Genomic DNA, 13,296 nt, shown 5'->3' with positions numbered 1-13,296 from the left:
TGTTAAAATCCAGCACACTTTTCGTATCACCACTTTATTGCGGACTTTGTACTGCTTGTGCCCAAGGTGAAAACATGCAGGAGGATTGGGTAATTCAAATCAAAAGGTGCATTGCTCGACCTGAAATCAGGAAATGGAAAATAGGGCACCAAAGGAGGGAACAGCAGCGGGATTCATTGGAAGATAATTATAAAGTGCTGACATATCAACCTGCACTCACAAGAGTGTTGCTGCTCTAATTTAAAAAAAGGCAAGATCATGGCCATCCAATACCATATAATCCTATCAAATTCATCAACACACCACGTAGATAAACTCCACCATACCACTACACAACACAAAATACCATTCCACATAATTCCACTCCATAACACAGAATCCCAGGCAAGGTTTTAAAAACAAAAACATAAACAAAAATAATGTCATGAGCAATGCCAATAGCTCTAACTTTAACGATGCCGAGACCATTGCATTGTAAATGCTTGTTAGCTAGTGAGATCCCCTTGTAATAGATTTTCTGACTTTGCCTAAGCAGACCCTTTGCCACCAAACAGTATTTACTGAGGCGCCAAGAACGTTTTAATTTTTTAGTCCTGCTTCAAATCTTGGAAATCTTCAAATTTTCTTTGAAGTTTTGGAAATATCAAATGCTAGTACTTGTTCAATAATTGGTGCAAAATGCCTCTGTTCATGTTTGGGAAACAGCCTCTACAACGAGGTTTTTATAACGTTGCGACCACGCATTTTTAGCATGCATTTTTTTACCACATGTATGTTTTTACACCGCATACCTTTACCACGTATTTAAGGTAAGTTGTGGGGTGTGGGGGTTCTCCCCCACCAATACATTGTTTTTATTATACATAAACCATGTGTGGTAATGGCATAACTTGTGAAAGGATAAGCGTTGTATAATAATGCATGGTAAAAAATGCTCGGTTCAGGCATGCGCTCTATTTCCCTGCGTTGTTCTGTTGTACAGCCGTCATGTTTACCATTGAGATTCTAGTTCTTTAAAACAGATGTGAGTGGTGGTTTGAATAGCTAGAAATCAATCTTGTTTTTTTTTAACTGTTTTTATTAACATAGAAATAAAAATCAGCCAGTACATTGGTAGGTAAACCTGGCACATAGAATACTTCACATTGTCAGATCGAATGACAATTTTGTTGGGAAGCAATGGTATAATGATACACTGTAAACCAATTGTCCCGTGGTTTCTTCCCATTTGGACCTAAGAGATTTCCCCTTGTCAGGGATGTTGTTAATTAAGGTTTTGTATGTCCATGAGACAGCTTTACTGGGTATTTCTTTCTGCAATTATCTATCTTCTAGTGGCGCATACTCAGGGATGTCGGTGGTATCTATTCTCAGCCCTCCAGGCGTGATTCAGCTGTAGGTATTTGTATCTTTGGGCATTTTTTAATTAATATTTGTTAATCTTGGCTTTTTTTTTATAATTGTCTACTTTTGTTAAGTCTTAATATAAAAATGACACTAGGAAAATGCCAACCTCTTCCTTAGGAACTCATTTTCAAAGTCTGTCCAGGGTAACCTGATGAGCTTTCTTGTGAGCAATTTTGTTTGCATCCTTTTCCCTAAAGCCTATACATATCACTAAATACAAACGACTGACGCATTAGTCTCAAGTAGAAAGAAACAAGAGTGAGTCTTCACCTGTAAATGAAAAGAAGGAAACCAAGAGAATCAATGTAAAGCTACAATTTTCTGGTCCATTCTTCATCCTATCATGTCACAGCCCCTTTTGTTCATGAAACTGAACATATATTGCATCATATGATAAATGATCTGAACCTCCAGGTTTGCACTCAATTTCTCATTCCTATGTTAACAGCAGCCACGGTGTCAGGTGCACCTTTTGGGCTAAAGAAAAATTGTCTACAGAAAAAAATGCCTTGTGTACATTTGTAATATTCTCTCACTGGAACCTATCTCGTAAATGCAAGAAAGAATATGGGTACATTTGCTTATGTATGTATATCTGAACCACAATAGTCGTAGCCAGATGTGCGTGTTTTGAATTAGACACTGCAGATGTTTACTTAATTAGTTAGCATTGAACAACTCTTACTTTTAAAGGACCTTACTTAAATGCCTTGCATTCACAGAAAGTTGTATTTTACAGACTGTAGGGAAACCAATACCTGAACTGATTAGGGAGTAAAGGTTGAAAATGTGCTGCTAATTCCTTTAAATGTCCAGCGTCTTTGATGATGGTTTGTGTGCAGTGTTTGATCACTTGACCTGTACTCTTAAATGAAAAGTTTAAAACCATAAACATCTGTTTGTTCTCATTGTTAGTCCCTGTAAATCCCATAACATGGCAGTTGTATCAGCATAGGCCTTTGGAAGAGTCCTGTGTGAGAGTAAAATAGAGAAGATAAGGCAACACAAGGGTATTACAATTCTTAGTAGTGTACCTCTTGTATAGCTCTTGCTTTAAATACAATGTTTTGAAAAAAGGCATGCACACATTATAGATTGCAATAGGAGTATAGGTTCATTTCTCATGGAAAAGTAACTACACTACGAACATCCCTTTAGAAACGTAGAACCATGTGAGCTCCTTAGCATAAACAAATCGTGTCAGAACCACTTCTCCATTTTACCCTCCTTCTCGGAGTCTAATTCGAAAAATCTAGGCAAGTCATGCATGGTTATAGCTACAAATACTATTAAAGCTTCCTCTAAATACTGCGTCTTCGCATCACAATAAAAACATTTGATCTTTGTTATTGCTGCCTCCTTTCTCCAGTGTTTGTGAAAAATTGTCAGTAAAACATTTAAACCTAAAAATAAAACCCCGATCCATGGCCCTTTATTTGACCTCCTGTTGCTCTGATGTAGCTGCCCTCAGAATAAAGTCTTATTAATGCGGAAACAAAATGTCATTGCAGTGCCCTCAGTGATTGAATGGACAAAGAACATATACTTTTTGCCTTGAATCTTCTGGATATTTCTATGTGTGATCTTTTACTTGCTGTTGCTTTGACCTCTCTATTGCATTTTGACTCCGGTTTGAATCCACGTTCATCACTTATATTTAAATGATTTTCTTCTGTCTAGAGCTGTATCATAAAGCGCTACTGCGAGAAGAGGTTTGTTCCGAAATACATGGCAACAATCGGAATAGACTACGGAGTGACCAAGTGAGTGTTCCTATCCTTTGGCGAGGGTGGCTGTGGGTACTGAGGTCTACCAGCCTGAAGCCGGTGAATGTGTAAACTTCATCTTAGCATTGGGTGAGATTCCCCCTGCACATGCACTGCACAGTGATCTTTCACTTCCATTGTGGATCGCTCTATGAAGGACATGAAGGAGGCCTACAAAGTACATGCAAGGGACAGGCTCCTCTCATAGAATGCATGTGTCCCCACATCTTCAAGCAGAGCAAGTAAGAAAGAGGCTTTATAACAGGATAGGAAAAATGCAAGGATTAAAATATAAATGGATTTCATTCAGTGAATCAGTATGTTAATTAAGCTAAAAAAGTAAGAGAATGGAAGGAAATCGAGGCAGAGACTCACACAGGCCAGGCAAAAAGGACCAGGCATCAAAAAGCAAAGAACAATAAAGGAGAGAGAAAGCTGGAGAGAATAAAAAGGATTATGGAATGCTCATTATGAGCATTGACTAAGAATTGCAGGTACAAATAGTAATGAACTGAGCAAATACATGGTGAAAATTTAAATATAAGGGAGAAAGAAACAGTGACAAAGGAATATGAGAAACAACAACTGAAGTATTGAAAAATAAATAAAAAATTTGAACAGAGAAATAGACAAGTAATAATTGATACCTGGAGAAATTGGTAATTTTTTATTTTTCTTTTCAAAATGCTTTATTGATTTTCAAGAGGGAAGACAGAGAAAACGGTAACAGGGTTAACATAAGATATCTAAGGCACAATTATCACATATACAATCATAAAGTGAGGTTATTACGCCTATATGGGTATCAAGAGACTAACCCCAGTGATCAATAATAAAAGAAGAAAAGACAGGCAGAAAGGAAGGGAAAGAAAGAGAAGAGCAGGAAAGGAAAGGGAGAGCGAAGGCTAGTCGAGCAATAACTTTAGAAACACCTAGCATGGAATCTGTTCCCTCATAAATGCAGCTCACGAGGAGTGGCCTTTTAAACCTGTTGCGCAGCACCGCCATTGGTGAACACATTTTAGTGCTAGCACAACCCTATCCCTTATACTTTCTCAAAGTTGAGCTCATAAGCTGAAACTTTGTGAGGGAACATCCAGTGAGGTTGTAGCTAACTGATGTTATTAGTTATTTGACAACAATTGTACTAGTATGCATGCATTCACTCTGGTATTATTACCATACGGTAAAATTGTCAGTTACTACAAATAGCTTGCAATTTGATTATATGCAAATCACCATACTAACTAGCTTGACCAAATACTACCTATCGCTTCACTGATTCCATGTTACAACTACTTTACCATAAAAACTACTTGATGCACACCCAGAAAGACTAAATATCATGGGAGATTGTCTCACCGCACGGAAATGTTTAATTTCACTTGTCTCAACAGACCTTCAATACTAAATCATCTAGTAAAGGAAGAATAATTTGTGCTATGATGTTTACTAACACTAGAATGTTAAGTAGCCAGTCTAAATGCTTGTGTTATTTAATTTAAAAAAAATATAGAAAGTTAATGAATTTCTTTCCAAACTTTACAGAGTGTGCATGAGAGACCGAGAAATCAAAGTTAATATCTTTGATATGGCGGGACACCCATTCTTCTATGAGGTAACCTTTTTAAAATCATGGCTTTACATTTTAACTTTATATCTCATGTTGTAAAAGAGTTCAAGTGATGGCATACCGTTTGCGTCTCTTTGTTGATATTCTCCTTCTGGGTGTATTCGTTGAAAGATTAGCCAGTTTTGAACATATTGTACATAGTCTAACATAGTCAGACTTCTGTTGAAATGTGTTGCATAGCTGCTTACCTTCATCTCGATTTTATAGTGGATCGCTGTGATTCTGAGTGTTCATTCATTATTTGTTGAATTTATACATGTATTATATAATATTCATGGTATGTGATCTGCTGGAGAGGCACCTAGTGCTTTATGTGTTTGTGTGGATTCCATTTTGCTGCTGTGTATTAAAAATGTTTTGCAGATTGTAGATCTGATTTCGACCTAAGCTGTTTGAGAAAGCAGAGTTCACCTCATCTCAGAAAGAGTGAAAGACAATGTAGGACACATTCATCTGCGGCTCCTCCGCTAATGTGGAGGAGCGTCGCCCCACGGCTTCTCAGCAGTGCAAAAAAGGAAAAATAAAATGATAATAACACAATGTTGTTATTTTATTTTTCAGTGTGAGCCAGGTTAGGGCGGGGTGAGGTTGGGTTGTCAGAGCAGGAGGAGGGGGAAATATGTGACCTTAAGTGTACGTGACGGTTTGGCTGGCCATCTTGGGCCGGCCAAACACTCACGTGTATTTAGCATGTTCTCCACCTGGCTGTATTGCACAGCCTAGGTTGAGTACATGCACAGGCTCCCACTCCCTGTCTGAGCACCGAACCAGTCTGTTCAGACCAATCACGATGCTGCTGTCATGCTGGTGATGGCAGCGTCGTGATTGGCTTAGGGGAGCCTGTGTGCTTCCTGCTTCGGGGAGTCAGTAACAGAAGCGGAGGAGAGACAACAGAGAAGAGATGGTAGACGTGCAGAGGTAAGTGTTATATATTTTTTCACTACCCTTGTTTCATACCAGTCATCACTGGACAAATTGAGTGACTTAAATCATTGCAGTGATGAATGCAGCCTTCCACGCCGGTCCAAAAATGTGCCATTACAAAACCACGCGGATAATGATTCTGTGGCATGTCATACATGTGCTTTCAACTGCATTTATACCTGCGGGAGGAGTGGAATGCCTGTGAGCCCTGAGGCTTCCTAGTTGACTGTCATGGATGTGTGACTGCGCAGATTCTCGAGTTAAGATTTAAAAGTATGTGCATAGAACGTCTATTCCTCTCTAGTGAAAATGATTAGATAGGTGATGAACGGTTTACATGTGATAACCTTTGGATCCAATAAGTACTTTGAGATTAACCTTAAAGTAATTAGCATTGAAATTCTATAAGCATTGAAATTCTATACTATGTGTTATTTTTACGTCATCATGAGGCTAAATAATCCAAAGTTATTGTGACTGGATGTTAATTTTCCAAAATGAGCACCTAACTGGTGTAACATGGGAATATGGCCTCACTGCTTGTAAGGGTCACGAAATGGCAACAGGGTTAATGTCACTTACAAAATTGAATTTCGTGGCTTACTAAAATGGTATTTAGGTTTGGGGATAATACTGTCTCAGGACTTAAGGATGAGTTAATGGTAAATGAATACTATTAAATCAAATGAAGCGAAATGGCATTACATGTTTGTAAACAAATGATGTTACTGTACTTTGAAAAAGGGAACTGCAGGCTGACAAAACCCTGCCCAGAGAATGCAGCAGCTGTCTGCGAAACCGATTCCTCTTTCTGATGGGTTGGAGGATATCCTTAGAACACACCCTATGAGACATATGTTCGAGCATACCCTAGGAGACGCATGTTCGAACACACCCTAGGAGACGCATGTTCAAACACACCCTAGGAGACGTATGTTCGAACACACCCTAGGAGACGTATGTTCGAACACACCCTAGGAGACGTATGTTCGAACACACCATAGGAGACGTATGTTCGAACACACCATAGGAGACGTATGTTCGAACACACCCTAGGAGACGCATGTTCGAACACACCCTAGGAGACGCATGTTCGAACACACCCTAGGAGACGTATGTTCGAACACACCCTAGGAGACGTATGTTCAAACACACCCTAGGAGACGTATGTTCGAACACACCCTAGGAGGCGTATGTTCGAACACACCCTAGGAGACGTATGTTCGAACACACCATAGGAGACGTATGTTCTAACACACCCTAGGAGTCGTATGTTCGAACACACCCTAGGAGAAATGTTCTCTGTCTGTCTCTTTACTACGTCCTAAAGTGTTCTTGGCCGAGTCTTTTTTTTCCATACCTGATGCCATAAGGAAAGGGTGGCCAAAATCATCTACGCTGTAGCAGAATCATTGAGTGTAGGCTTTTGCAATCTGCCCTTTTGGTTCTTCTGCACTGGGCTCAGCTGCCTCACCCTCCGCATTGATCTTGATTTTGTTTGCATCGCTTGCTGCTCTTGGGGTTAATTTCTCACCAACCAATCAGTTTTTTTGTAACCCTCATCCTTTATTAGCTTTATGCTTGTCTCAGGCTTATTTTCCTGGCGTTTTTGTTCCCACTGGAAGGTTCCTATGAAATGAGCCATAAATTAGGAGGAAAAGCGTATTACTAGGATCTTCTTTTGGACTGCTTTGTTATTCGAAACAACTAGGTTAAAGGGTGCTTGGGCAAGATGGTGGAAGGGTAGCAGTCCTGACACCAGTATCCTGAATAAACACCATGCCTAACAAATGACCCTGCCCTCACTAACGAAAATCTTAATTAGCATTTGTAATAAAAAATCTGGAGATAGTGAACTCTGTCAAGGTGGAGCATTGCCCTCGTCATGTTACATTAACTGAGATTTGTTTAACTCTGTATTATGGTCTCTAAGCATTGTAATTTATTCTTTTTATTTTATTTTATAAATCTTTTTATTAACAAAAATCGACATGAACGTACAGTGCAGTACAGATGACAATTGAAGTACAGTGGAGACAGATATCAATACAAATACAATAGGATAGCGCATTGGGGGTCACGGGGAAGGGGCATCATCACACTCAATATTATCGGGCAGGACACAAATATTACCACGATAGACATTCCAGGGGTCCCAGATCTCAGACCATTTCAGCGGGCAGCCACGGGCAATGTAGACCGTCTTTTCCCTATACATACACCAGTCGAGATCTCTCTTCCAGTCTGCAATTTTGGGTGCGTGTGCAGCTCCCCAGAGCTGGCCGATGTTTCTTTTGGCAACCATAAGCCCAAGCGTGACCCACTGTGTGGAGTAAGTGGCAAGGTCAGTGGGCTCCCAGACATTTAGGAGGCATCTGCGCGCCTCTGGGCAAAGAACAACACCCAAAACCTCACTCATCACCTCATGTATCTTCTGCCAATAATCTAGGATAGGTTCACAATTCCAAATTTTATGCAAAAATTTGCCCAGTTGGTTACATCCCCGCCTACAAGTCCCGTCAGTTGGCCCTCCCATGTGTAGCAGCTGGGGACCCGTAACATAGATTCTGTGTAGGACCTTCAGTTGTACTAAGCGGAGACACGCTGGGATTGCAACAGTTTTAGGGGAGGAAACCGCCGATTGCCAATCCTCTTCATCCATTTCGATGCCATCCCTTACCCATTTTTCCCGCAGCGGGTGAAGAGGATCTTCCATGTTGTTTATGAGCTTTTTATATATGAGGGAAATGGCTTTCTCAGCTAAGTGTCCGTCGAGTATCCTGTCCTCTAGTGGGGACGAGTCGGGAAGGGAGGAGTCTCAGGGCAAGGCCGATAAGAGAACGTGCTGGACTTGCAGATATCGGAACCGTTCCGATTCTGCCAGCTCAAATTGGCGCTGGAGAGCGTCAAAGGGTTTCACGTCGCCCCCATCCCAGAGATCTTTGATATGTGATATACCTATTAGTTCCCATCTGTCAAAGCCTTTTGATTTCCACAGATCTCCCAGTTCCTGTGAGTCCCACAGGGTTGTGGCAAGTGTAAGTTTCTGGCTCCATCCTAGCGATTTATTAGCTGAGTGCCATACTTCAACCGCGTGCCTGGTAGGACCCGTAAGTGGATATATGCCTGGTTTAGAATAGAGTGCTCGGCCGTATGTACCATTGGGGAGAAGCCATCTATCCATGTTAATTCCCGGGTCATCAAAGCGGCAGTAGGTGCCATGATTTATGGCTGCAAGGTGTGCAGCCCAATAGTATTTTTTAATATCTGGCAATCCAATCCCTCCAGCATACCAATTGAGCGTGAGTTTGCGGAAGGCAATACGTGGTTTCCCGTCCCACAAAAGTTCCCGCTGGAGCCCTTCTATTGCTTTAAATTACAAATTTGGGACAGGGTCAGCCGAATTTTGTAGTGCATACAGGAAACTGGGCAGGGACATCATTTTAAAGAGGGCTGCCTGGCCTAAAAGGGAAAGTGGGAGTGTCTTCCAATTTGTGATATCTCGTCTAAGTCTCTGCAGTGGGGGGACGAGGTTACGGGAATATCGGAGTGAATGATCAAGAGAGACGAATATTCCCAGGTATTTGAAACCATCGGTGACAATTTGTATCGGACAATATGGGGGTAACGGAGGAGGGCCACCACAGAGAACATAGATGAGAGATTTCTGCCAATTGATACCAAACCCGGAGTATCTGCCAAATATGGCAAGGATGTCGAAAACAGCGATCAGAGATTTCTTAGGGGATGTGAGGTATAACAGGACATCATCAGCGTATAAAGAAATACGATCCTCCCAGTCTGGGGACCATCGCGTTCCAAGGATGACTGGGTCTCTCCGGATCCATGCTGCAAGGGGTTCCATGGCAAGTGCGAACAATAGGGGGGATAGAGGGGCGTTGTAATTTTTTGCATACGTTCTTGCTGCGGTCTTGAGGATTATGCTTTAGAATTGAGTCTGCTTTTTTTTTAAGTAGGATTATCAATAGTGCATGCTCACAACGCATTTTTATTGTGAGAAGTTTGGAAACACTGAACAGTAAAACATTTGTTATAATTAATTAATGTTCAATTAATTTTGGTCTTTCAAATGTAAACCAGTGTGGAAGAAAGAACACATTTTACCAACTGCCCACTGAATCACACGATATTGTGTGTCACACCAAATGTAAAGTCTAACAAATGACCACTATTTCTAAACTCAGATTCTTGGGCACATTTCAGAAATGCAGAGCTTTCCTTCATACCGGCTTTTCATTTGTTAGATTGTATCTTATTAATGGTTGCATTGTCAGTACACAATGAAAAATAATTATAAGTTGCAGATGGGTTAACTCTAGGTATCGCATGTTTGCAGGCAACCAAAAAATACTACTGCATCCTCCTATGACTGGATAAATCTGACTGACGTAGCGGTATATTACAATTGTAAATTGTCCACATGGGCAAAAATTTAGACCTGAAACTATTGTTACCTACTTGTATTTTTTCCTACTTTGTGTCTATGTTTTTTGATTTTAGTCTAAGATCTAAGCAAATGACGGCTGACTAAATTCATAATTTTGTCTACTTTTTTATAATGTACTGCTTATTGGTTTCCGATCGATTTACTGCAAAAATAGGAAATATTGACAATAACTTAGAAAACTGCAAAAACTGTCAAAGAAAAAAATATTTCAACTGTGCCTGTTATTGAAGTATGGGAAGGAGATCATCTTAGCACAAAAAATCTTTTGTTTGTGAGAAAAATATATTTCCTTAATCAGCACTTTTTTCCCATTGCTCAAAAAAATGTTGCTGTGTTTCGGCAATTTTATTGGTTCTCTCCAATGCAATCCACAAACTCTGTGTCCCCTTAGAGTTGCCAACATGTGGGGAAAAGGATGCAAATTTAGCCTGGATATGAAGGCTTGAGTGTAAATTTCCCCAATATGGAAAAAAGGAGTTCAATACTAGTGAGAGTGGGGGTGGGAGTGGGCAAACTCAACATTTAAGGACTTAAAGCTAAACTTAATCAATTTGTCAATACTTGTTTAAGCTTGCTGGCACAATTCGTGCTTGCATCTTTCTTGCATACTCCCACTCTGCGGGCTTCATTTTTGACGCTCCTGTGACCCCTCATGGTCTCCAGGCTTCATTCCTGCAGCCCACCTGCCTACTGCTTCTCCATGAGCTCCACCACCGGCTACCTCTTTGCTTGCTACTCCGTCACCAACACCTCTTTGTTTTCCAGTGAATAAGTCCACTCTTTCTTTGGGAGTCATTCAAGAGTACTTTTTGACTCATGCGATATATATCAGATCCATAGATCTGCAGCGTATTTTAACACTTGCATCACTTTTTTTGAAGTTCCACTCCTGTTCTTTATCAGTTTATTAAAACATCTGCAGTATTTTGTCACAAAATATGTGTTTGTTGATTTCTTTACAAGTCACTTATTTTTAATTTCAAACATATATCCAGCTACCAATTTGTAAGGGCCTATATGAGCAATCCTCAAAATTGAGGTGCTATCGGGTCAAAGGATTTGCAAAAAAAGAAGAAAAACTAAAGGGCGTATTGACAATTCCCCAGAAAATAACTGTCCTAGTGTAGAGTGTTGGACTGTATTATATTGATTGTCACATGCCTAAAAGAGACCCTTATTATTATTATTAGCTTTTGTAGAGCGCATAGCTACCCGAGGGCATCCCAGCGCTAGCGTCTAGACAGAGGTTGCCGGTTATTCTGCAAAAGTTATGTATAATATCTTGATAACTGTCAATCAATTCACTTTAAGTTTTTCTTTCTTCGGCACATACAGAGCCATAAAAGACACATAAATAAATAAACAACAAAGAGTTAAAAAGACTGATGAAAATGCATGTAAAAATACAAAGCTTAAGAATTGTCAAATAGCAACGACCCCCCGCCCTGCAACGCACTCGTGCCGATATGCCAGTAAAATGAACAGGAAGACAAGCAATGTCACCATTTATAAAAGACGAAAGGATAATGCTGCCTCTTAAACTTCCATGGATCTCCTCAACTTCACAACAGCTTTTAGGAAGGCACAACCCCTTGAAACACTTTATAAGTATTTAACAAAAGGAGAAACAGTGCATCCTTACACTTCCTAAAACCTAAATGTTTTAAGATCAGTTTCAGAAAAGCTTTAAAGTAAGGTCTAAACAAGGATTAAAAATGCAATAGGTCTCGCCTTTCATTAAGTTAAAGCCATTTGCTTTGCTATATAATTCCATTAGCAAAGCAAATGGCTTTAACTTAATCAAAGGCGAGGCCTGTTGCATTTTCAATGCTTGTTTATTTATGTTTATTTTTGCAGTTTTATATAGTGCGGACTCGACCCGACGGTATTAGAGCCTATACATGAAAATGTAAATAAATCTGCGGTATAATAGCAATAGAGGAAGTGGGGATGGTATGAAAGAGACATTTAAATACATCAGGGGTATAGAAGCATTCGAGGAGGGAGAGGGGTGGTGAGAGAGATATTTAAATAAATCAAAGGTATAAATGGAGTACTCAAGTGAGATTAGAGGGACATTTGAATACATTTGCGGTATAACTGCAATAAAGGCGGTGAGGGTAATATGAGAGAGACATTTAAATACGTCTGGGGTATAAAAGCAATAGAGGACAGCGAGGTGTAACTGGTAAAAGATTTTCACATACATGAGAGGTATAAATGGAGGACTGCAGTGATATGAGAGGGGCATTAACATACATCTGCGGTATGAATGCACTAGATGAGGTGGGAGGTAGTATGCGAGAGACATTTAAATACATCAAGGGTATACAAGCAATATACGAGGGACAGATATGATGGGCGAGAATACAAAAGAGGTATAAATGGAGTAACAGGGGTGATATGAGAGGGGCTTTTAAATTCATTTGCAATTAATTACCAATCAATTGCAATAGAAGAGGAAAGGGATAATGTGAGAGAGACATTTACACACATCATGGGTATAAACAGTATGGGAGGGAGTCTGGAGAATCCGTTTATAAAGGGTGAGGTGTAGATGTAATTGAGGAAGGAAGGGTGGTCTCGGAAAGGTATTTAACACCTCAAAGAAATACACCAAGGAGCGAAATGAAGCGCCTAGATGAATACAATTACAACACAATGCAGTGGAGGAGGGAGAGAAGTGATCAACGGGAGACATTCAAGGACACAAGTGGTGTATGAGCAAAGAAGCTGAAGGAGTCTGGAAGGAAGAGGGAGCCGGACTCGCTTACGTGTGAATGGAGACGGCCGGCGACGGCTGGAGGGAGGAGGTGGGAGTGGAGTCTCGGGACAGTGTACAGTTCTTCAGACAGAAATGCTTGATTTCATAAATACGTTTTAATCTGGTTCAAAAACACCAATATGGTAATAGCAAGACAACGACAAAGTCTGAGCTGTTAATCATGAATCCCATTTCAAAAGCCTTAGACCGGACCGCATAACAGCAGTAAAGCTGTTTTAATAGTAAAAAACGAACATCTCCTCTACTAAAATAATGAACCTATGCTTAAGAATCCACCGAATAAAAAAACGAATTGTTCCTGAATCCTTAGTCG

The 13,296-nt window shown here is 40.2% G+C and overlaps 1 protein-coding gene across 2 annotated transcripts in view; it reads left to right on the top strand.

Annotated features, from left to right (window-relative positions):
- DNAJC27 (DnaJ heat shock protein family (Hsp40) member C27) overlaps positions 1-13,296 on the top strand; it is a 99,592-nt gene that overhangs the window by 35,702 nt on the left and 50,594 nt on the right. For both annotated transcript variants that reach the window (XM_085613088.1, XM_085613089.1), the window contains exons 2-3: positions 3,088-3,170; positions 4,722-4,791. In XM_085613088.1, coding sequence (XP_085469214.1) covers positions 3,088-3,170; positions 4,722-4,791 — 153 coding nt within the window. The remainder of the gene's footprint in view (positions 1-3,087; positions 3,171-4,721; positions 4,792-13,296) is intronic.

The sequence above is a fragment of the Triturus cristatus genome, chromosome 6, assembly GCF_964204655.1.
Source record: "Triturus cristatus chromosome 6, aTriCri1.1, whole genome shotgun sequence".
Lineage (NCBI taxonomy): Eukaryota > Metazoa > Chordata > Amphibia > Caudata > Salamandridae > Triturus > Triturus cristatus.
Note: the sequence above shows the minus strand (reverse complement) of the source record. Positions and strands in the feature narration are given on the sequence as shown.